General features: G+C 31.7%; 1 protein-coding gene and 1 pseudogene across 1 annotated transcript; both read left to right on the top strand.

The window, feature by feature from the left end:
• The first annotated feature begins 118 nt into the window (after positions 1–118).
• LOC138935275 (CTP synthase-like) lies at positions 119–17,563 on the top strand (annotated as a pseudogene).
• A 1,555-nt stretch (positions 17,564–19,118) lies between these two features.
• On the top strand, positions 19,119–23,629 carry LOC138935549 (CTP synthase 1-like). Its single transcript, XM_070300205.1, has 11 exons — positions 19,119–19,284; positions 20,707–20,877; positions 20,984–21,069; positions 21,212–21,379; positions 21,519–21,683; positions 21,811–22,098; positions 22,201–22,289; positions 22,372–22,670; positions 22,826–22,933; positions 23,109–23,324; positions 23,529–23,629. Exons 1-11 carry the CDS (start codon positions 19,119–19,121, stop codon positions 23,627–23,629), a joined length of 1,857 nt encoding a protein of 618 aa, XP_070156306.1.
• Positions 23,630–26,464: the final 2,835 nt, after the last annotated feature.

Raw genomic sequence — 26,464 nt, 5'->3', positions numbered from 1 at the left:
TTTATACAGTGCAGTGTTAAGTTCGGTTCAATTCATATCCAAGTTGTACTGACATTTACGAACTTGTAGCGGAGTATCCATATTCATCTCAAATCATCGAGAATCAGTTAGCTAAATCATGAAGTATATTCTGGTGACCGGCGGTGTGATCAGCGGCGTGGGCAAGGGTGTCATCGCCAGCTCGTTCGGCACTATCCTCAAACACTGTAACATTCGCGTGACATCCATCAAGATTGATCCTTATATCAATATCGATGCCGGGACGTTCTCGCCCTACGAGCACGGTGAGCGCGATATTAATTTCTGCACATCATTGTGCCATAATATTTGAAAAAACAGCGGTTTTTTCGTTAGCATGTTTGACATCAATCGGTATAAAATTGAGTTCAATTTCCTGTGCTTCTGATACGGGACTTTATTGCGATCGCAGCAGTTGCACGTTATTGCGTAAAGATCGCTTCTTCCGTGATTCTAGCTCCTGATTTCCCGTTTCTTAACATTACAGAAAATTTTTTTTCATTTGAATATAATTTATAAAGGGTTATACACACACACACACACATATATATATATATATATATATATGTCAAGCGTATACTTTGAGACCACTTCGATTTTAGTTATAAATGTGTGTAATACAACCTCAATAACATATCCCAATTTATAAAATTATTTATAAGTCAATAATTTTAAAATTATATAGGTTTCTTATATACAATGCATACTGAAATATATATATAATAAGCAATACTTCGGAGACAGTCCCGAAATTATGCGATTTACATATATGACGGAAAATTTTATCCTGTCCTCAAAACATGCGTTTAAATTTGAGGTCTTTCTTATATTAACAGTATACTTTCAGAATTAATATATATATATAATGAACAGATACTTCGGAGACAGTTCCCAAAATATGCGATTCTCCTATGTGATAGAAATTTTTATTCTATTCACAAAATATATATTTAAATTTAAAGTCTTCTTTATATTAATTTCTTACTTTGAGAAAATACGTATATAAATTTCTATTTTATATAGGAATTGCATAATTTGGGACTTGTCTCCAAAGTATCCGTTTATTATATATACATTTGTCCTGAAAGTATGCGGTAAATATATGAAAGATCTTATATATGTAGAATATCTCATAAGATCCATAAAATAATTTATTAGTGTATTCTAGACGTAAAAACAGAGTAAAAAATTCTAATACAAAAATGTTGAGGCTGCAATAATTTTTGAGTTATAATTGATCAAAGTTTGCCAATTATACCGCAAAGGACTCGCGCGGTCAGGCTTGTAACTATGCATACATGTTTTTTTTCAAGTCAGTGTGATATTAATTTTTGCGGCACAGCTGATTTTATTTTGTTGTTTGAAAAAATCAATAACAGTTGACAGACCGGTACGCGTATGTTTAGTTATGGGTCGCACTAGTTTTATGCGATATCATTGGCAAATTTGATCGCTTATAATTCAAAAACTATTGCCTCAACATTTTTGTATTAAAATTTTTTACTTCACTTTTTAGAATGCGTTAGTAAATTATTGTACGAAAGTTGTGCGACACTCTGTATAATAAACGAATACTTTGGAAACCGTTCCCATATTATGCGATTCTTATATATGATGGAAATTTATATTGTGTTCACAAAGTACGGATTAAGTTTGAAGTTTTCTTTATATTAATTGCATATTTTGAGGATATATATATACAGGCTATTCGATAATTCGTGAATCACCTTTCACGTACATGTAAAGCGTGTTAAACTAAGTAGAAAAATTCTTTATTATCTTGTGATATTCGCAATAATTAATGAGACATAAATTATAAATAATCAGCCAATTTGCGTGACTACAAGCGCGCGTTGAGAAGAGACAGCTGACTCGAGGTTCAGCATGCGTTACTCGTACATAGCTATTGTTTTTGTAAAGCGCTCCTCTCCGCTCTGTCATGCGCCAAGCAACTATGTAACATTAGACTGTTTTTATTTTGCCGCATGCTTATTAACGATGTAAGCCTAGATTGTCTTTTCTTATATTGGCACGAAGATTGACTGATTTTCTTTAATTAATTTCTCATTAATTATTGCGAAAATCGCAAAATGATAGAGGTACTTTTCTCGGACACCCCTGTATATAAATTTCTATTTTATATAGGATTGTAAAGGATTTGCATAATTTAGGACCTGTCTCCAAAGTATCCAGTTATTATATTTATTTGTATATTTGCTCAAAGTATACGGTTAATATATGAAAGATCTTATATATATAATAAACGAATATTTTCTAGTTCTCATATTAATAGGAAATTCTTATTCTCCATGAAATACACGTATTTAAACTTGAAATTTTTTTTAAATTAACTATATTCCGCATATTAAATTGAAATAATTGTTTACATCTAAGAGGTAGCGTGATATTAGTTAATTTTCTGCAAACAAATTATATTTATTTATTATCAAAACTAAAAACTTTTTTGTCATATCAATATTATTATTTAATTATTTTAATTTTTAATTTTTAAAATTTTAAATATGTACATGACATAATTTTATTTTGTACATTTTACATACTTCGGAATCATAAAATACGTCGAATAAGACTTAAGATAGCATATTTTATTATGCATGTTATAATTAAATTATTATTGGAAAGATAATGATCATATTACTTTGCAATATTTTTTAATATGTTAGCTTGTTATAATATGTAATGTTTTTTTATCATTTCTTATTTTATATTGTGTTAAATATATACATCCAATTAAATATATACAATCCACTACTGTTTATATTTTTTTAGTCTATAACATAGAAATATTTTTATATTGCATTAAAGTATTCTATATATTATTGGTTTGGTATTAATGTATGAATAAACAGTAAATAATTAATATATATTCACATCTAAATAAAAATTTGTTTTTAATTTAATAAGTAAAAATGTGTTATTAGTATTTTATTTATGTTAAGGATTAATGAAAGAAATTATACATCAAGAATGAAGTTGCAAAGAAAAATGTTTTAATAGGAATCTTAATTGAAATTTAAATATAACATTCTAATAGAACATTTTAATAAAAAAATATTGCATGACATACAACAGTATATAAAACAATTACTTAAATCAAATATCACAATTACTTAAAGTACTATTGCGATGTTTACAATAACTTAAGCTAAGTAACTAAACTAAGTAACTAAAACAAAAATATGCAAATATAATTATAAAAAAATAAATTTTTTTATTCAAAATATTTTTAACTTTAATTTGACGTAAAATACGTTATGTACTTAAAACTATTATATAACCAATTATTTTACTTTTGATATTCGTATAGTTTCTATGTTGATAATATTATTTAAAAGTTTCTTAAAATTAAAATACTGAATGAGATTAATACATATTCTATACTTAATTAATTTAGCATTAGGATAATTTAAAAAAAAAGTGACAGAAAAGTAAAAAAAGAAAAAGAGATAATAAGAAGAATCAGTAAAAAAAAATGAAGAAAATCGAAATAATGAAAATAGAAAAAAAAATTTTTTAATATTAGAGGCGAAAAAACGATAAACAAGGAAAAATAAAAGGAGAAAATAACATAAAAAGAAAATATTAATATATGAAACATGAAAGAGTAGTGTATATAGTAACTTCAGAAAGCAAATAAAATCATTTCAATTTTTGGAAATCTGATATGCCTCATGACGAGTGTCAGCTCTTCGTTGATTATCAATCCACGATTTTATATGTTGAGGTTGTCTCTTCTTTAAACATTTATATTTATTAATTGCATTTTGACAATCCTTAAGAGATGGTAATTGTGATAATGTAAAAATGTTGCCAAAATGTTTTGAAATTGCATTCTTTTCTTCCTCACTCCATCTTATACGTTTTGTTTTTCCATACGGCGAAGCTGAATTAAATGAAAAGAAAATTAATATAATTAAAATAATAAAAAATATACAATTCGAAAATTATAAAAAACGGGTAAAAAATTTACTTAATACTTATTAAATAAATATAAATAATAAGACTCACTGCTACGACGTTTACGAGTTTGTTTTCTTTGTTCATTGCATTCCAAATTTTCTTTGTTACATTGAGAAGCTAAGTGAAATAAAGAAATCAATCTAATTAAATTATAAAATAATAAAAAGTACATTAAATTACAAATTACAAATTAGAAAAATAAATAAAATAAAATTTACTAAATCTATATTGATTAAATATGATTAAATATTTTGATTAGAAAAACAACAAGAAAACTCACTATTATGAGATTCATAAGAAGACCTATTTGCATCAGTAGAAGAACCCTCGGTGTTATTATTATTATCCGATTCTGGTATATAAATATTTCTTTGCGCAACCTCTTCGGAAGTGACGCTTAATTGCGATACACTGTCAGTGTCAGATATATTATTACAGTCTTCATTCTCGTTTTCATTTAAGTCATTTCCCATTGCTGCTTCCAATAATCGAGATACATCCGTCATTTCTCTTACAGGAACCGGTATTCGATAAATACTTTTGTGTATTTCTTTGGCATGCCCCATAAAATTAGCGAGATTATCGACTTGAGTATCTTCAATATTTAACATTGCAGTATAAGTAGCAATTTGTTTTCGAAGCATAGTTCCCCGTAAAGAAGATGGAATAGTTGCACCACATTCACGAGAAAATTTTCTTATAAGAGGACAGGCTCTTAAATATTTTTTTTTTAATTTATTTGCATTTGGAACACTAAAGATATATTCGTTATTAGATTTTACTCCAGCTCGTTTACGATATTTAAGAATCGTATCTATAGATTTTATTACAATTGCCTCGAGTAAAACAGGCACGGTTCTACCTAATTTGCCGCGAATAGTTATTCGTGTAAATCTTTTTGCGTATTGTTGAGATTCTTTAGAGAGTTTTTCATAAAGATCGGGATTTACATTCTTATCCAAAATTTCCTGATTTTTGTAATCTGTCATTGTAAGTCTTTCGATTTCACCCGCTCTTCTGCGATTAAATATTTGAACCAAGATTAATGTACACTCAGTTAAGATTTTCCATGATGATAAATCAAATTCTTTTTCTAAAGTATAAAGAGAAGTTTCACATTGTTTTCTCAAATAATCATATAGTAATTTAATGTCTTGTTTTGATGGAATAATAACTTTCTTTTGTCGTTTATATTTTATTTGATCTTCTACAGCTTTTCTATTTATTACAGTCGGAACTTCTTCATGCCATAAAACAAGAAAATCATCAACAGCTTGTTTTCTCTTATAATCTTGCTTTTTTATGCATTCAGCCTTTAATGTACTTGCACACTTTTTTAATAAAGTAGTCAATGTATTAGCAACTGCAGGTGTTTTAAACCACATTATAGATCTATCCCACTTAGCAACTATTCTAAGAGCGCTTACAGCTGAATTAAAATTTTGTGGCTGAAAAATTAATTGAAAATCATTAATTTCTTTATTAATCTCTTGAATGGCAAGTTTATAACGTCCCAGCAATCTTAAATGTGCTCTTATCATATCATGTTGATGAGTATTCGTATATCTTTCACAGAGTTTATTGCCAAATAATATCAATAATTCATCATACTTGATGCATTTTGTAACTGTGTCATCTCTTAAAACAGGGAATACAATTTCGCGAAGAGTTTTAGTAGCAGAAGTATGAATATATCCTGTTAATCGTCTACCCATGACAGTAATTTCACGTACACCTTTCTTATGTGTTGTTTTACATTTACTGTAGTGGATACGTATAGTATCTTTTGAATAAAAACCTTTACAATTCGTACAACAAATATAATTGTCAGCAGATTTTTTATATTTAGCCTGACACTGTCTAACTGTTATTAATGTACCTGTATTTAATTTGTTATATGTATTATGTAAATAATTTCCGTGATTACGGATAGCTGCAATAACTTTCGCCCGTTCATGTATTCCTTTTTTAATATGTATAAACTTTTGTACATCAGCTTCCGTTTTATGTTTTATTTCAAGATGTCGAGCAAATTTTGTTTGTAACTTTTTACAGTATGGGCAAAAGTATTTCTTGATTGTTCTTTTCAAAGAGGAATCTTTTGAATACGGAACTTGTACTTTGCGAATATCAAGAGGTGATACATCATGAATTTGAACAGAATTAAGTTCCATTGATGAGTTACTTTGCATCGAATGAGACTGTGAAGTTCTATGAGTATTATCAGTATTATTCTTATTGGAACTGTTAGTATTATCATTTAAAGAATAATCTGAGGTTTTTGCTAGCTCGTTACTATTATCACATTTATTATTATTTTCTTGATCATCATAATTATCACGAATGTTATTTTTAACATTATCACAATTATTATCATCTTTATTTTCAGTTGAAGATATTAGCCAATCATCGCCAATAGCATTTAAAATTTCTGTAGCACCACTAGGTATTGAACTTTCAGACGTATCATTTTGAACTATACTATTTTTTGTTGCAGTTTTCTCTAAGATTACAATTTTAGTAGACTGATTAACATTAGTAGTGTAATGTTGAATATTATTTAGTGTTGATAATTGAATGTCAGAATTATTTTGCGATTTGTTATTATGTGTAAAACCAGAAATTTGTTGTACTATATCAGTGCTGGGATTTACTTGCACATTTTGGCCCGATTTCGTGACTCACGCCTATTGCCCCCCACTCACCGCTCGTGCGTTAGCAACGAGTCGCCAGATACACGTAACTAAGGAACGCGACGCTTTGTCTCAGGAGCGTCCGTATATAAGAATGCCCAAATATAATAATAAGACAATACTTTTCTATATATAAAAGTTTTTCTTCAATATTTTATATCAATGAATTATAAAATATTGAAGAAAAACTTTTAATTATAAGAATTTTCGCGCTGTATTTAGACACATGTGCCGATGTCATCTGTTATTCATTTTTGAAATAATTGTGATATTGATTTTTACGGCAAGGCTGATTTTATTTTATTGATTGAAAAAATCAATGACGAATCGGTACGTCTATATGTAGTTAGGCGCCTGAGCATGTGAGATCTACGCGATATCAGTGGTAAACTTTGATAGCTTATAACTCAAAAACTATTGCAGCCTTATTTTTGTTTAGAATTTTTTATTCTATTTTGATTCTAGCACACGCTAATAAATTATTGTACGGAAGTTGTGATCTCTTTTGTATAATAAACGAATACTTTGGAGACAGTTCCCAAATTATGCAAAGAGGAAGTTCTTATTCTGTCTATGAATTATGCGCGTTTAAACTTGAAATCTTTTTTAAATTAACTGTATATACAAGTTTTAAATCTTGAAATAACTGTTTAAGTCTAGGAACTAGCTTGATATTAACCCATATTAAGTTAGCCCCCCCCCCCACCAACGCCAAATTAAGTCAAATACATCAAATAATTTAGTGCTAATTATGTGCTAATTAGTTGCCGTAGTCCGAATTTTGTTGCTCAAACCGTTTAGCAGGAATTTACATTCAAAGTGGGGGGTGCTAGCTTGACATTAAGCCAGCCCCCCCCCCCCATAGTGAAAAAAATATATAGAATGCTCGAATCAAAAAATAAAATACACTAGAATTTGTTGCTATTTTGTTGCTCTAAAATAACATAAAAATATTTTAAAAAAAGTATATTATTTAATTAATACCACTATATACTCAGTCTCGCCGCGCCGTACCATTCACTTGCGCGAAGTAAAAGTAAATAAAAAAATGTATTGTTCGCATGTTTTTGGTACTAAAATAATCTGTAGACAATATACTATCGAAATATATGAGAAACTGAATTTGTTGCTCGTCTTAAAGTATTAAAAATCGATACTTTGTCGCCGCGGATCCTATATGACGCGCTTTCCTAATATATAAATTAACTAAAAGAATTTGTTGCTCGCATGTTTTGGGTACTAAAATAATCTGTGGACGATGTACTATCGAAATATATAAGAATCTATAAAAAAGAAGGAACGCGAGATAGTCGTGCGCGACGCGGATCCGATGTCAAAACAAAACGTGCCTTTATCTACTTTCAGACAATACAAAGCGCTGCCGAACATTTCGGCACGATGACATGAAAAGGCTTCTCTTTTCAAGAAACATATATACTACATATTGGCGTAAGACACTACTATGCCTTTTTATATATATACATATATGCAAAACTGTTTGAAATTAACAAAAATGAAATTTCGAGATATAGAACGATAAAAGATAATCATATGTATTCTGTAAAGAGCAACAAATTCAGACTTTTATATATCTCGATAGTATATTGTCCACAGATTATTTTAATACCCAAAACATGCGAGCAACAAATTCTTTTAGTTAATTTATATATTAGGAAAGCGCGTCATATAGGATCCGCGGCGACAAAGTATCGATTTTTAATACTTTAAGACGAGCAACAAATTCAGTTTCTTATATATATATAATATATATATAGAAATACTTAGAGAAAAAGACTCTATTAAAAACTCTAAAGGCATTATTTTCTAATATAAGAATATCGCATAAAACACCATTACATGAAACAATTATTTACTTAAATTTATTATTTATTTTAATTTACTTAAATTAAGTATCATAATTACTTAAAGTTTTTACTATTAGATTGCAATGTTTACAAAAATTAATTAATTAATTAAATAATTAATGTAAACAAAAATATATTTGTTATGAAAAAATAAATTTTTTATTTAAAATATTTTTATTTGGTAAATATGCATATTAAGGTCCCACCTCCACAGGATAGTGATGTTAACATATGTTGTCAACATCATCGTCCTAAGTGACCTTGACCTTGAAATAAGTGGCGGTCGCGATTCGTTAAAAAGTTATTAACAAAAAAAGATGGTAATTATGCAGTATAGGGGAGCCAGCTCCGATGACCTTGACTTTGATTTATGTTGTCAAGGACATGACCCTGAGTAACTTTTCCTTATAACTTAATCGGCGGTCATTATTTATTAAAAAGTTATAAGAATAAGTTATAAGAATAAAGAAGTTTGAGAAATTTACCACTTTGTATCAGTACTAAAGGAAGTAATTGGCTAATATGTGTTTGCAGATACACTCACGGATGACGTTGACTTTGACATATGTTATCAACGTCATCGTCCTGAATGACCTTAATCTTGAAATAAGTGGCGGTTGCTATTCATTAAAAAAATATTAACAAAAAAGATAGTAAAGCTTAAGATTAAGGGCAACCTCACCGATTTCACTGACCTTGATGTAGTTGTCAAGGACATAAATTTAAGTAACTTTTTCTTCTAATTTAATCGTCGCTCGTTGCTTATTAAAAAGTTATTAACAAAAAAAATTTGAAAATACCAAAGTACATGCATGGACAGAAAGCACGCGCGCGCGCACACACACACACACGGGCGGTGCAAGGGGGGCCTTCGGCCCCCCTCCCGCATCCTCCCCGCCGGTAGGTAGGGTGGACCTCGCTTTACAACTTACAAAGTACGTGCTACATTGTAAAGAAAGCAAGGTCCACCCTGTCTATCGGCGGGGTGGGTGCGGGAGGGGGGCCGAAGGCCCCCCTTGCACCCCCCGTGTGCGTGTGTGCGCGCGCGCGTGCTTCCTGTCCATGTATATCTTTGGTATATTTCAAAATTTTTTTGGTAATAACTTTTTAATAAGCAACGAGCGACGATTAAATTAGAAGAAAAAGTTACTCGGGGTCATGTCCTTGACAACACATGTCAAAGTCAAGGTCATCGGAGCTGGCTCCCCTATACTGCATAATTACCATCTTTTTTTGTTAATAACTTTTTAATGAATCGCGACCGCCACTTATTTCAAGGTCAAGGTCATTTAGGACGATGACTTTGACAACATATGTATGTCAACATCACTATCCTGCGGGGGTGGGACCTTAATATGATGTTATAGCCCAAAACGGCTATAACCAAATTAGCATAATTATTAATTATTAAATATTATTTAACGTCTTCCAACTATAACTCCAAGCCGAGGAAGATGTATAAAATTACGAGCGCAACCGCTGACAAAGCGAGGCACGCGCGGAGGCCACGCGATCGCAAGACTTGAAGAACGACCCGCCGGAAATGCAAGCAAAGAATATACATAGCTTGCATCCGGGTTTTTTCCACCCAAAATCGAGCGACACGACCACCTATGGTCCTGTCGCTAAGCTATCCCCTCCGAAAACGAATCAAACAGGAGGTGATAAAACTACCCATCTCAAACGAGCGCTAGGCAGTCTTAATCGCAAAATCACACGAAACAGTTATAATCATACAATTATATAGTGCGAATAGATTAACAATAGTAACCACGAGACGGACAAACGTAAATGGTTTATTAATAAAGAACTTCTCAGCTGATCTTGCGACGGCAGCCGCGATATCAGACATGCGAAGCAACTCTATACCGCGATAAGCCGAGTTAAAGTGCGAGAAAGAAAAGAAGATTTAAAGTTAATGTATTCGAATAAACGACCTTTTATTCTAATACGATTCCATAATTAATGAAAGCGACGAGAAGACCCTGTACGATCCTGAGCTGCTAAGTTCCAATTGGCCAACGATCTCAACAAAATCTCTGTACCTCCACGGAGGCACAACAATGCATATTTACCTTTTATTTTTAATTTGTTGTAAAAATATTACTATGTAAGAAAGTGTTCGGTAATTTGCGCCCCACTCATCACCTGCATGTGAAGCGGGTTAAACTGAATAGGAAGGTTTTTTACCATTTCATGCGATTTTTGCAATAATTAATAAGAAATTAATTAATAAAAATCAATCAATCCGCGCGAGTACAATTGCGCGACGAAACAACCCAATCTTACGCGGCGAAAAGAAACAGTTTAATGTTACATGAGTGCTCGGCGTGCGACGGGGGAGAGGGAGAAGAACGATTTACAAAAGACAATAGCCATGTATGTACATACACGTGCCGGTATGAATGGTGTCCGTTAGATGTGTGTGTACGCGTAAACAACCGAAAATCATACATACGTATATGGATGTGTGAAGTGGCACCCCTATGTTACGATACCATAGTTCTGTTAAGAGTTCTGAGTTATTTAGAACAAAAGAAAGAGTTCTTGATAATTTTTATAAAGAGTTCTGTCCATTATCACAATGAAAGCAGATTTCGAAAAATGGGGGTGCCAACTTCACGATTTTTGACACATCAAAATTAAATAGTCCTGAGCATAGTTCTGATGCTCTTTTGAATAGTTACATAGTTCCTCATACTTTTTTGCAAAAGTACTGCAGTTTTTAGTTTAAAAAATTAACTTCAAATATCAGAGATATTTTCGAAATGACGAGTTCTGATCGAAAATGTCAGAGTTCTGAATTACATTCGATAAGATAAATATAATCGCGAAAACCGTATGGTCCTAGCTATTATAGTTACCGAAATATTGAATTTTTAAAATTAATATACTTTTATAAAAAATTTTGGAAATCACGAGTTCTGATTAAAAATGTCGGAGTTCTGAATTATATTCGATAAAACAAGTATAATCGCGAAAACCGCATGGTTCTAGCTATTATAGTTACCGAAATATCGAATTTTTAAAATTAATATACTTTTATAAAAAAATTTGAAAAACACGAGTTTTGATCGAAAATGTTAGAGTTTTGAATTACATTCGATAAGACAAATATAATCGCGAAAACCGCATGGTCCTAGCTATTATAATTATCGAAAGATCGAATTTTTAAAATTAATATACTTTTATGAAAAATTTAATAAATACAAGTTCTAGTAAAAAATCTTAAGTTCCGAACCATACTCGATAAGACGAAAAAGAAAAGTAAAGATTTCATAACTCTAGTTTTAATTGCATAACTCTATTATATCATAGTTTCTGAGATATCGCGTTTTAACTATATTTTATATACAATATATATTGGAAATCTGGCGGCGCGACTTTTGTCATTTGATCTTAGGAGAATACCGCGTTTCGCCGCTATCTCGCAAGAGTATCGAGCCGCGCGATAGCATTGTTGTCGGCTCGATCCAAGGAAAGTCGGGTGTTTCAGATCTTAATCGTTATTATTTACCACAAGCTTTAAAGATATCCCTACAAGTTAAATTTATTAATTATTTAAGTTGCTCTTAAATAATAAATTGTCAATTTTCTTTGTCTTTAATTTGACAAAAGATCATTTTAATAAAAAAGAGAAGTATGAGATCAAAATGAGATAACGAGATAATGATAAAGACAGCGCGGTGTCTTATAGCTGTCTCGCTACACGCGCTGCATTCAAGCGTAGAGCGAGTGAGATAGCTATTGGACACCACTAGCCGACATTACGTTTTGCATTGCTTTCTCTCTCGATCGTGCGACATGCGATGCAATGAATATCGGAATACCCCCCCCCCCGCCTCCTTCCACTTTCTCCTTCACTCCTTGATTTTCTTTGCGCTTCAAATTACATGTGCGTACGCGATTTTCATTTGTATACGGTGATGCTTTCGACTGTACATACACACCCGCCACCAAACACCATTTTTGCTGGTGTATATAACCATACAATATGCGAAACACACAGGGAATTTATTTTACTAATATTATTTACCAACTTATACATTATAAGCTGCTTTCAAAAAAAGTATAATATTGATTCAATATTTTTTTTTTAAATACGATAAATTTTTCAGCTTATGTTTTTGCTTATCTTCGGTAATACAATTTATGACATTAAATTATTTGATACATGTTATGACTCTAAAATATGTTGTTGTTTATGAAACATTGTTGAAACTTAAATATTAGAACGTTTAAGTAGTTTTTGAATGTCAAAATCGATATTTTAAATGTATAAGTATAAATATTTTTTAACGTATATAAAGTTTTTTGACATGTATTTAAAGCATGATTTGAATATCATATTATGTTTTTTTTTAAATAATAATAGAAAGTAAATATAAATAGAAAAATGTAGAGAGAGTAGAACTTCATCGACTTTTTTAATTTGCAACATGTTATGTCCATGTCTGGATCATTTTTATTGTCTGCACTTATTTTTTTTTTTTTTACTTTATTTATGTGTTTCATTTTGCTATATTATCGAAGATAAGCAAAAATGTTTGTACATGTTGCAAAAAAATTGACTCAATATCTTTACTTTAAAAGTAGAGTATAAAATATGAAGTACTGTTTTATATACTGTATAATCAGAAGACAAATGCATCATTTGAGATCATACATTTATAGTTTATTACTTAATCTATTTTTTTTTCAAAATGAATTCTTCATTTTTTGTAAATAAATCGCATATTGATTTTGATCGTCTTTTACAAGACAAGCAGAAATTACATGGAGTATTCCGCCTCGTTCCCACTCAGGAGACACTCTATTTTGATTATTATAATATTAGTGGCGCCATCTGTTAGTGACCTCGAATTATACATTTAATATATATGCGTAATGTCCTCAAATTAAACATTTAATATATGGATACTTTGAGTCCTGACCCCGAAGTATGCAAAAGTCTCCAAAATATTCATTCGCTCGACATTTTGTCCCCAAAGCAAACGCTTGACATATATATATATATATATATATATATATACACATGGCTGTTGCGCGAGGTTTAATTCAAATCGTCTTGCCGATATTTCTATCCCTGTTTTCTGTCTATTTTTTGATTATCGATAGAAAAGAAATAAATTACAAAATTTTTTATCTGGATAAACCATACAGTTGTGTGATCAAATTGAATAAAAATCGCTAAATTAAATGCCACGATAAGTGAGTGCCTTTATGGCGGTAAAATTTTCAGCCATGTGCTTACGCCATTTTGCATGCTGCCGCCACGCTATTTAATAATTAATTAAGATTTATCGAATGAGGTCAGATGAATTTTTATAGCTATATAAAATATATATGTACACAAATAAAATTTATTACGCATATATATATATATATATATATATATGTATATATTGTATATAGTGCAATAATAGAAGAATATTCATTTTAAGCCCCAAGTTAATTTATTTTTCTATGCAAATATTCTACACTATACGAATCCATCTGAATATGTTTTTAGGCATCTTCCGGTTCTATACATGCATTTCCTACATTCAAAAAAATGTAGATAGAAAATGTAGAGCTGGAGAGAAAAAGCACAATAAAAAAAGTAACATTAAAATTGATGTATGTCTTATTTTTAAAAATTATATAATTATATTATATATTATTAATAAAATTAAAGTAATATAATAACATTTTTAACATTTTTTATAAAATTATATATGATTAAATTAATTGCATATAGGATCAAATTAGTACTAAATTATTTCTCATATAGTTTCAACTATTATACAGATAAAGTTTAATAATATATCTGAAACAATTAACTGTGATTGAACAATTATAAATTATTATTGATCAACAAATTATTTTAATTATTAGAATATAGTAATTGTTATATAAATATGTTTGCATAATTTCATTCATCCTTTAGAAATGGTTTCTAATGTCCAACGAAGCTTGATGCTTATCACCACATTCCATTGTTCAGTCAAGTAAGCGGTAAAAACATTCCTCGAAGGGAAACATCTTATGTTACTGGGTTTTTATAGACACATCCGCTGTCAGTTTTTTAATTTTGCTTATGTTACTTACTGGAAAGTTTCTGTTTACTCTGTACAACAGGAGAAGTTTATGTACTCGATGATGGTGGTGAAGTGGATCTTGATTTGGGCAATTACGAGCGTTTTCTGGATATCACTCTTCATAAGGACAATAATATAACAACGGGAAAAATTTATCAACATGTTATTACAAAAGAGAGACACGGAGATTATCTAGGAAAAACAGTACAAGGTATATCTCTATTTATATAATATCGCATATTTATATATAAGAAAGAGAAAGAGAGAGAAAAACACAATTTTTGCACAAATTAATAAAGATTGATATTATTTTTTAGTTGTACCTCACATCACTGATGCTATTCAGGAGTGGGTGGAAAGAGTTGCGAATCAGTCTGTAACAGAAGATGGAGCTAAACCAGAGGTATTGCTAATAATATGAATTATTATAATATATAATGTTACATAATTCCATAAGATATGTAAAAATATTAATTTACATAATATTCTTTATATATTTGTGATATATAATTCTAATTACATAATTTATTAATAATGCTTTACAGGTTTGCATAGTGGAATTAGGTGGCACAATAGGCGACATAGAGGGGATGCCGTTTGTAGAAGCATTTAGGCAATTTCAATTTAGAGTGAAGAAAGAAAACTTCTGTGTTGCCCATGTGTCTTTAGTGCCGCAGGTAACTGCGTTACATGCCTACAATCTTTACACACAGGTTACATTCTCGTTTACATATCTCTTCTATATTTTATGTGCATACAATAATAAATGCATAATTAATTTTTGTGAAACTCCCTAAACGTTTTTGTGAAGATAATTTCTGAGTAATTATTGAGATATAAAATACTTTTTAGCCAAAATCAACGGGTGAACCCAAGACGAAACCAACGCAATCTAGTGTGAGGGAGTTACGTGGATTAGGTTTATCACCCGATCTAATAGTTTGTAGATCGGAAACGCCTATTGGCAATTCTGCCAAAGAAAAAATTTCAAATTTCTGTCATGTCGCTCCAGAGCAGGTAATTATCAAAAATATTTTTAATGAAGAAATAAACTGTATCGTAATTGATTAATTAAAATTGTTAATGTTTGAAAGTAAGTAATTAATTGATATCAACATTAAGTGACATCAAATATTTTGATCAGGTTATCACTATTCACGACTTAACATCCATATATCGGGTACCACTTCTTATGGAATATCAAGGCGTTATAGAGTTTCTCAATGATCGATTGCAACTGAATATCGGAATACCGCGTCCGCGTTTCTTCATGCGAAAATGGCGAGATTTAGCTGAACGCGTGGATCATTTGCGGAAAGATGTTAACATCGCTCTAGTGGGCAAATATACAAAACTCGAGGATTCCTACGCTTCTGTTACAAAAGCGTTGCAACATGCTGCCATTGAGGCCGGTTATAAATTGAAATTGACGGTACTGTGTCGTAATTATTTGAAATATATATAATTTTATACATATTACATAATCATATTGTACTATTATTTTTTGAATGATTATGCAATAATATTATTGCAGTTTATTGAAGCTGCTAATCTAGAGCAAATTACATTAATGGAAAATCCAGTCTTGTATCATGAGGCTTGGCAACAGCTTTGTAAAAGCAGGTAAATATTTCAATATATTTTTATGGTTCTGTACTTCTCTTATATCCATAATTTTTAATGAAGATACATTTGTTGTGTTTAGTGGCATTATTGTACCAGGTGGCTTCGGTAAAAGAGGATTGGAAGGAAAGATGGAGGCCTGTCGATGGTGTAGAACAAACAACAAACCGTTTCTCGGCATCTGTCTGGGTCTACAAGCGGCAGTCATTGAATTCGCGCGAAACGTATTGAATCTCCAATCGGCGAACTCTACAGAAATTGATCCACATACTAGTAGTCCTGTGGTAATAGACATGCCAGAGCACAATCAGGGAATTATGGGGGGAACTATGAGGCTTGGCAAAAGACAAACGCGTTTCTGTAACAATAATTCTGTCCTAAGTAAGTACCAGAATCCATGTTTCAACTTGAGATCAATTTTCTTTTTTCAATGCCACAATATATGATATATTCTTAATATATATATATATATATATATATATATTATTTTATTTTTATATTTTTCTGTACAGAGAAATTGTATGAAAATAAAGATGTCATAGAAGAAAGACACAGGATAGATATGAAATAAATCCGGATTATGTTCCAGATTTAGAAGCAGCTGGTTTAAAATTTGTAGGTGAGTTATATTGCATTTTTTCACACACAATAAAGTTATAGTTTTGGTAAATATAATAGACAACCTTAATTATACATAATTGAGATAATACAATATATATATATATATATATATATATATATATATATATATATACTATATAGTCTAACATTTTGTTTAATAGGTCGTGATGACGATGAAAATATACGAATGGAAATCGCTGAATTGGAAGGACATAGTTATTATGTAGCTACGCAGTTTCATCCTGAGTATCTATCAAGGCCTTTAAAACCCTCACCGCCGTTCCTCGGTTTAATTTTAGCCAGTGTAGACAAACTGAAGTATTATGTAGCACGAGGATGTAAATTTTCACCTCGCCAACAGAGCGATAATGAATCAGGTAATAATGAAATAACTAGAAAAAGATATATAAAAAAATAAAAGTTTATATTAAATTAACGTAATTAGTATAATTAATATACATTAATATAATTGCGCGCACACACATATATGCAAAATGTATGTTTAATGTAAAAATTAGACATAATTTCAATTTGCATGCAAATTTCTCCAACTTACTCATTTGTCATGTTGATTGTTACAGACGATGACTACATGTTGGAGAAAGTGTCAAAATTGCAGTTGTCTAGTAATGCAAGTAGAAGTGGTAGTAATATTACAGAACTCAATGATACTTTGCATTGAGTGAAATTTTATTATCGCAAATTTATTTTGTATCATTCCATTTTCCTATAATCTGATCCACATGTCTTTCTCTAGTCTTACATAATTCATGATTAAAAATTGAAACATAATAAATACATGAATATGTGATAAGTATATATTTGTACAATATATATATATATATATATATATATATATATATATATATATATATTAATAATATAAATTTAAATCTTGCTAAAACTGAAAACAGAAGTTAGAATCCTAATATAGCTTACAAGCAGCAACAACTATAAATACAAATATATAATTTATGATAACTTTAGGAATGAGTCTGTATCTCATATAAGTTACTATGAAATCTCATGTTTTGGTTAAATATATATATGTAAACAGGTTCTTATAGAAAATAGATTTCATCATTTTAATACATCGTCTTATACCAGAGATTTAAATTTATATAATTTTAATAAGTTAAAATGTTATGAGAGAATAAATAGTTTTTATGATATTATAATACACTATTTCAATTGTAAGTCTGCAGTATTCAAACTACATTTTTTATATCGACAAATTAGTTTTTTATACGTACAAAGTATTCAGGATGAGGGATAGAGATAGTGTCCCGAAATATTATAATTTTATTATAATCTCATGTATATCAAACAATTGTTATATTGTACATAATGTATAATGTAGTAGTGTATACCTAATACGAATTTTATTAGATATTATAAGTTTTATATTTTGTAATAAATTATGTCATGTTTAAACGTAAAAATTTCTTGTATGTTTGTATGTATTGATAAAATATTAATATGTTTCAGATAAAATGAAATATATATGTATATGTGAATCTAGATTTTAAAGATTTAATTTAATTATATACAAGCCGAAATCATAATCTCTTTCTAAAAACATGATTTGTCTTTTATAAATTATATAATGATTATAAAGATTCTTTGAATTATAGCGACAATTAACTTATCATAGTCTAGTCTAGTCTTGTTGATATAATATTAACGAAAAAAGATAATTAATAAAATTAAAATGTTTGAAATATTGCAACACTTAAAATTTTAATTTGTATTTCTTCTTATAATTATGTTCGCCTGATATTTTACTCATATTTGAGACCTTAAATTTTTGCGGTTTGAATTTTAATTTCAAATTCATATAAAAAAATTATCTATATTAAAAGACGGTACAAATGAAAGAAAGTATATAATATAAAAATTTACAAATATCTAGATATGCAACTAGTTATATGAAATCTGATTTGTCAATTCTGGACATGCACATTCTATTGGTTAGAAATTTCACTCATACACATATCTTTCTTTACTACTGAAAGTCTGTGACAAAGCTATAGCTTTGGTACTTTTACCCTATAAAAATCTTGCAGCGCGCAAGCGCGGGCATAACGCTATACTTTACATATCGTGAACCGTGATGCGATTTATACAGTGCAGTGTTAAGTTCGGTTCAATTCATATCCAAGTTGTACTGACATTTACGAACTTGTAGCGGAGTATCCATATTCATCTCAAATCATCGAGAATCAGTTAGCTAAATCATGAAGTATATTCTGGTGACCGGCGGTGTGATCAGCGGCGTGGGCAAGGGTGTCATCGCCAGCTCGTTCGGCACTATCCTCAAACACTGTAACATTCGCGTGACATCCATCAAGATTGATCCTTATATCAATATCGATGCCGGGACGTTCTCGCCCTACGAGCACGGTGAGCGCGATATTAATTTCTGCACATCATTGTGCCATAATATTTGAAAAAACAGCGGTTTTTTCGTTAGCATGTTTGACATCAATCGGTATAAAATTGAGTTCAATTTCCTGTGCTTCTGATACGGGACTTTATTGCGATCGCAGCAGTTGCACGTTATTGCGTAAAGATCGCTTCTTCCGTGATTCTAGCTCCTGATTTCCCGTTTCTTAACATTACAGAAAATTTTTTTTCATTTGAATATAATTTATAAAGGGTTATACACACACACACACACACACATATATATATATATATATATATATATATATATACACATGGCTGTTGCGCGAGGTTTAATTCAAATCGTCTTGCCGATATTTCTATCCCTGTTTTCTGTCTATTTTTTGATTATCGATAGAAAAGAAATAAATTACAAAATTTTTTATCTGGATAAACCATACAGTTGTGTGATCAAATTGAATAAAAATCGCTAAATTAAATGCCACGATAAGTGAGTGCCTTTATGGCGGTAAAATTTTCAGCCATGTGCTTACGCCATTTTGCATGCTGCCGCCACGCTATTTAATAATTAATTAAGATTTATCGAATGAGGTCAGATGAATTTTTATAGCTATATAAAATATATATGTACACAAATAAAATTTATTACGCATATATATATATATATATATATATATATATATATATATATATATATGTATATATTGTATATAGTGCAATAATAGAAGAATATTCATTTTAAGCCCCAAGTTAATTTATTTTTCTATGCAAATATTCTACACTATACGAATCCATCTGAATATGTTTTTAGGCATCTTCCGGTTCTATACATGCATTTCCTACATTCAAAAAAATGTAGATAGAAAATGTAGAGCTGGAGAGAAAAAGCACAATAAAAAAAGTAACATTAAAATTGATGTATGTCTTATTTTTAAAAATTATATAATTATATTATATATTATTAATAAAATTAAAGTAATATAATAACATTTTTAACATTTTTTATAAAATTATATATGATTAAATTAATTGCATATAGGATCAAATTAGTACTAAATTATTTCTCATATAGTTTCAACTATTATACAGATAAAGTTTAATAATATATCTGAAACAATTAACTGTGATTGAACAATTAAAAATTATTATTGATCAACAAATTATTTTAATTATTAGAATATAGTAATTGTTATATAAATATGTTTGCATAATTTCATTCATCCTTTAGAAATGGTTTCTAATGACCAATGAAGCTTGATGCTTATCACCACATTCCATTGTTCAGTCAAGTAAGCGGTAAAAACATTCCTCGAAGGGAAACATCTTATGTTACTGGGTTTTTATAGACACATCCGCTGTCAGTTTTTTAATTTTGCTTATGTTACTTACTGGAAAGTTTCTGTTTACTCTGTACAACAGGAGAAGTTTATGTACTCGATGATGGTGGTGAAGTGGATCTTGATTTGGGCAATTACCAGCGTTTTCTGGATATCACTCTTCATAAGGACAATAATATAACAACGGGAAAAATTTATCAACATGTTATTACAAAAGAGAGACACGGAGATTATCTAGGAAAAACAGTACAAGGTATATCTCTATTTATATAATATCGCATATTTATATATAAGAAAGAGAAAGAGAGAGAAAAACACAATTTTTGTACAAATTAATAAAGATTGATATTATTTTTTAGTTGTACCTCACATCACTGATGCTATTCAGGAGTGGGTGGAAAGAGTTGCGAATCAGTCTGTAACAGAAGATGGAGCTAAACCAGAGGTATTGCTAATAATATGAATTATTATAATATATAATGTTACATAATTCCATAAGATATGTAAAAATATTAATTTACATAATATTCTTTATATATTTGTGATATATAATTCTAATTACATAATTTATTAATAATGCTTTACAGGTTTGCATAGTGGAATTAGGTGGCACAATAGGCGACATAGAGGGGATGCCGTTTGTAGAAGCATTTAGGCAATTTCAATTTAGAGTGAAGAAAGAAAACTTCTGTGTTGCCCATGTGTCTTTAGTGCCGCAGGTAACTGCGTTACATGCCTACAATCTTTACACACAGGTTACATTCTCGTTTACATATCTCTTCTATATTTTATGTGCATACAATAATAAATGCATAATTAATTTTTGTGAAACTCCCTAAACGTTTTTGTGAAGATAATTTCTGAGTAATTATTGAGATATAAAATACTTTTTAGCCAAAATCAACGGGTGAACCCAAGACGAAACCAACGCAATCTAGTGTGAGGGAGTTACGTGGATTAGGTTTATCACCCGATCTAATAGTTTGTAGATCGGAAACGCCTATTGGCAATTCTGCCAAAGAAAAAATTTCAAATTTCTGTCATGTCGCTCCAGAGCAGGTAATTATCAAAAATATTTTTAATGAAGAAATAAACTGTATCGTAATTGATTAATTAACATTGTTAATGTTTGAAAGTAAGTAATTAATTGATATCAACATTAAGTGACATCAAATATTTTGATCAGGTTATCACTATTCACGACTTAACATCCATATATCGAGTACCACTTCTTATGGAATATCAAGGCGTTATAGAGTTTCTCAATGATCGATTGCAACTGAATATCGGAATACCGCGTCCGCGTTTCTTCATGCGAAAATGGCGAGATTTAGCTGATCGCGTGGATCATTTGCGGAAAGATGTTAACATCGCTCTAGTGGGCAAATATACAAAACTCGAGGATTCCTACGCTTCTGTTACAAAAGCGTTGCAACATGCTGCCATTGAGGCCGGTTATAAATTGAAATTGACGGTACTGTGTCGTAATTATTTGAAATATATATAATTTTATACATATTACATAATCATATTGTACTATTATTTTTTGAATGATTATGCAATAATATTATTGCAGTTTATTGAAGCTGCTAATCTAGAGCAAATTACATTAATGGAAAATCCAGTCTTGTATCATGAGGCTTGGCAACAGCTTTGTAAAAGCAGGTAAATATTTCAATATATTTTTATGGTTCTGTACTTCTCTTATATCCATAATTTTTAATGAAGATACATTTGTTGTGTTTAGTGGCATTATTGTACCAGGTGGCTTCGGTAAAAGAGGATTGGAAGGAAAGATGGAGGCCTGTCGATGGTGTAGAACAAACAACAAACCGTTTCTCGGCATCTGTCTGGGTCTACAAGCGGCAGTCATTGAATTCGCGCGAAACGTATTGAATCTCCAATCGGCGAACTCTACAGAAATTGATCCACATACTAGTAGTCCTGTGGTAATAGACATGCCAGAGCACAATCAGGGAATTATGGGGGGAACTATGAGGCTTGGCAAAAGACAAACGCGTTTCTGTAACAATAATTCTGTCCTAAGTAAGTACCAGAATCCATGTTTCAACTTGAGATCAATTTTCTTTTTTCAATGCCACAATATATGATATATTCTTAATATATATATATATATATATATATATATATATATATATATATATATATATATTATTTTATTTTTATATTTTTCTGTACAGAGAAATTGTATGAAAATAAAGATGTCATAGAAGAAAGACACAGGCATAGATATGAAATAAATCCGGTTTATGTTCCAGATTTAGAAGCAGCTGGTTTAAAATTTGTAGGTGAGTTATATTGCATTTTTTCACACACAATAAAGTTATAGTTTTGGTAAATATAATAGACAACCTTAATTATACATAATTGAGATAATACAATATATATATATATATATATATATATATATATATATATATATATATATATTTATACTATATAGTCTAACATTTTGTTTAATAGGTCGTGATGACGATGAAAATATACGAATGGAAATCGCTGAATTGGAAGGACATAGTTATTATGTAGCTACGCAGTTTCATCCTGAGTATCTATCAAGGCCTTTAAAACCCTCACCGCCGTTCCTCGGTTTAATTTTAGCCAGTGTAGACAAACTGAAGTATTATGTAGCACGAGGATGTAAATTTTCACCTCGCCAACAGAGCGATAATGAATCAGGTAATAATGAAATAACTAGAAAAAGATATATAAAAAAATAAAAATTTATATTAAATTAACGTAATTAGTATAATTAATATACATTGATATAATTGCGCGCACACACATATATGCAAAATGTATGTTTAATGTAAAAATTAGACATAATTTCAATTTGTATGCAAATTTCTCCAACTTACTCATTTGTCATGTTGATTGTTACAGACGATGACTACATGTTGGAGAAAGTGTCAAAATTGCAGTTGTCTAGTAATGCAAGTAGAAGTGGTAGTAATATTACAGAACTCAATGATACTTTGCATTGAGTGAAATTTTATTATCGCAAATTTATTTTGTATCATTCCATTTTCCTATAATCTGATCCACATGTCTTTCTCTAGTCTTACATAATTCATGATTAAAAATTGAAACATAATAAATACATGAATATGTGATAAGTATTGTAACCGTAAATTTCTTTTAAAATTATTTAATTAATAATTATTTATTCGACGGGCGGTTCTCCGATGCCCACGGTATTCCTTCGGCGCGTATTTCGAATATCGATCTCGCGATCCACAAAAATTCCCGGAATCGCAAAATAAACCAAGTTGGGCGCCAGGTACGGCAGGCCGCACCATTCACGATAAACGCAACACCAAAAGATAATCGCGCGACCGATAATTAACGCGACGGCAAAATTCCGTGGCTATTCAGTATACCCGAAATAATAGAGGGGGGGGGGGTTCGGGGAAGACGGGAGAAATCTTGAGAGTCGAGAACACGGGAGCCAAAATGAGCATTCGGTCGATTAAAACAAAGATAACAATAATATATTAAAACGAAAGAAACAAGAGTATAGAGCAGTTCGTATAAATAATAGCCTTGGATGACAGTAATTATTTTACAGGCGGATAAGATATATTATTTCCGCGGAGATCGGCACGACCGTGCGCAACAGTATCAAATTACCGGGCGTCTTACGCGCTTTAACTCGACTTTTCAGCCGCGAGGATTTCCGCGGTACGATAATTAGGCCGCGACAGCTAAAGAAATCTCTTGAATACGCCGGTAACTACTTTACGCACGCTCGTGAATCCGCTTCGATATAATAGAAAATACTAGATTGCACGACTCAAATCGGTCCGTTGGTCCGGCTCGCGGTAAGCCGATATACGTCTCAATAACAATGACGGTAACCTTTGCGTTGAAATGCCGAATTTCTAACTCGAATGACTCGCGGAAACTAATAGCGGGCTCAAAGACACCCGATAGATTTCTTATACGAATTTTTAGGATTTCGCTTCCTCCTGACTCCAATTTCTTACAATACTCACAAAACACGCGCTAACAATACACAGAAACAATACGGAAACTATCGATAACGACTGGGGTGTACGAGTCGCGCGGCGCAATATTCTGCGCGAGTCGGAATATCGATCGCGCGATTGCAAAATCCCGATAATGCGCAATATACAATTATCACAAATGCGAGACTAACATTAATGACTGTCGGCGGCGGCGAAATGAATAGAGAGAGCCTATTTTACATAATTCGGATGAGCGACATGTGCCCGTCGGCCGTGCGAACTAATCTATCAACTATTCACCAAATTAGTCCACCAAAACGCGTGGTTCGACAACTATTAAAGGTGCGACTCATCCGAATTAATTACCTACAATAAATGGGCAGCAAACTCGGGTCGACGACGCTCGTCCCACCGGCAGGAATATCTCGGCTTTTCCTTAGCGATCTCGTTCTCGCTCGTACGCTTTGGGCGACCTGCGTCCTTCCTAAAGGCTCGCCGAACAGTGCCGAGCGAGAGTCCTGCAGGAGACACGCCGGCGCGATAAATCGCTATCGCGCCACTTGTGGCGCTTTCGCGTTACGTAGGGCCGTCCTGCGGTCCTCGCGGTCCTTGCGGTTGTCACGGCCGTGTTGGTGGGCTCCTCGCCCCGAAATTTCCTAAATCGGTTGTTGCTTGACTGACAGATGCGGAATTTCGGCAGCGTCCGATCAGTTCTCTTTCCTATCTCAAAAAATAGGCTCATGGTCAAGAATCCTCCCGCCGCTCCGTCCTTGGGACTCCCTCGCTTCGCGCGAGTGGAGTGGCCGCCCCTTCGGCCGGTTCCTTCCGGTTCTTCGCTTCTGTCATAGTAATATTAAATTATCGGTAGCGAGGTATATTGGCCACCATGAATGTAGTTAATATTGAAAAACTACGATCTGACGTCTCCTGTTTCCTGGGTGTCCTGGACTCCCGCTCTTGGCCGTCGCTCTTCTCTCTTCCTCTCCTTCCGCCGGATGGGATCCCGTCGCTCGACCTCGTGCCGACAACCAATTCGCGGGCTCATTTCGAGCTTACAGTTTCGATTTTTCCTAACCGAAAGTCAGATCCCGCTGATCTGACTATCGGGCCGCTCTCTCCAATTTAGGAAGACGCAGGCCCCCGATCGGGCCATTCGGCTCTTGTGACGGACGTCCCAAAAACGTCACATCACAGTATATATTTGTACAATATATATATTAATAATATAAATTTAAATCTTGCTATAACTGAAAACAGAAGTTAGAATTTTAATATAGCTTACAAGCAGCAACAACTATAAATACAAATATATAATTTATGATAACTTTAGGAATGAGTCTGTATCTCATATAAATTACTATGAAATCTCATGTTTTGGTTAAATATATATATGTAAACAGGTTCTTATAGAGAATAGATTTCATCATTTTAATACATTGTCTTATACCAGAGATTTAAATTTATATAATTTTAATAAGTTAAAATGTTATGAAAGAATAAATAGTTTTTATGATATTATAATACAGGAGGTGGCCGATAAATACGGTGAGTTCCGAACTGCCCGCGAGGCCTTGGTCAAGGCCACACGAGTGGCCAAGGCCAGTGCGTGGACGGAGTTACTCCGGACCTTGGAGGATGATCCTTGGGGGCGCCCATATCGTATTGTACTCAATAAATTGAGACTTTGGGCGCTCCCAACTACGGTGACATTGGACCCCTATTTTCTGGATGATATCCTCTTCGCTCTATTTCCTAGCAGGGCCTCTGGGGAAGATTGGACCCTGGGGTTGGGCCCAGTAGAGTGGGGGAAGGAGATGGGGGTCACTCCGGAAAAGGTGAGGGTGACCGTTA

This window comes from Polyergus mexicanus, unplaced genomic scaffold, assembly GCF_030449975.1.
Source record: "Polyergus mexicanus isolate NDT 795.1 unplaced genomic scaffold, iyPolMexi1.0 SCAF_8, whole genome shotgun sequence".
Lineage (NCBI taxonomy): Eukaryota > Metazoa > Arthropoda > Insecta > Hymenoptera > Formicidae > Polyergus > Polyergus mexicanus.
Note: the sequence above shows the minus strand (reverse complement) of the source record. Positions and strands in the feature narration are given on the sequence as shown.

Excerpts from the sequence above, each read along its gene's own strand:
- LOC138935549 (XM_070300205.1), top strand. The coding sequence starts at position 19,119 with ATGAAGTATATTCTGGTGACCGGCGGTGTGATCAGCGGCGTGGGCAAG. Across the intron at positions 22,290-22,371 it reads CAACAGCTTTGTAAAAGCAG|TGGCATTATTGTACCAGGTG; the intron begins GTAAATATTTCA and ends TGTTGTGTTTAG. Across the intron at positions 22,934-23,108 it reads AGCTGGTTTAAAATTTGTAG|GTCGTGATGACGATGAAAAT; the intron begins GTGAGTTATATT and ends TTTGTTTAATAG.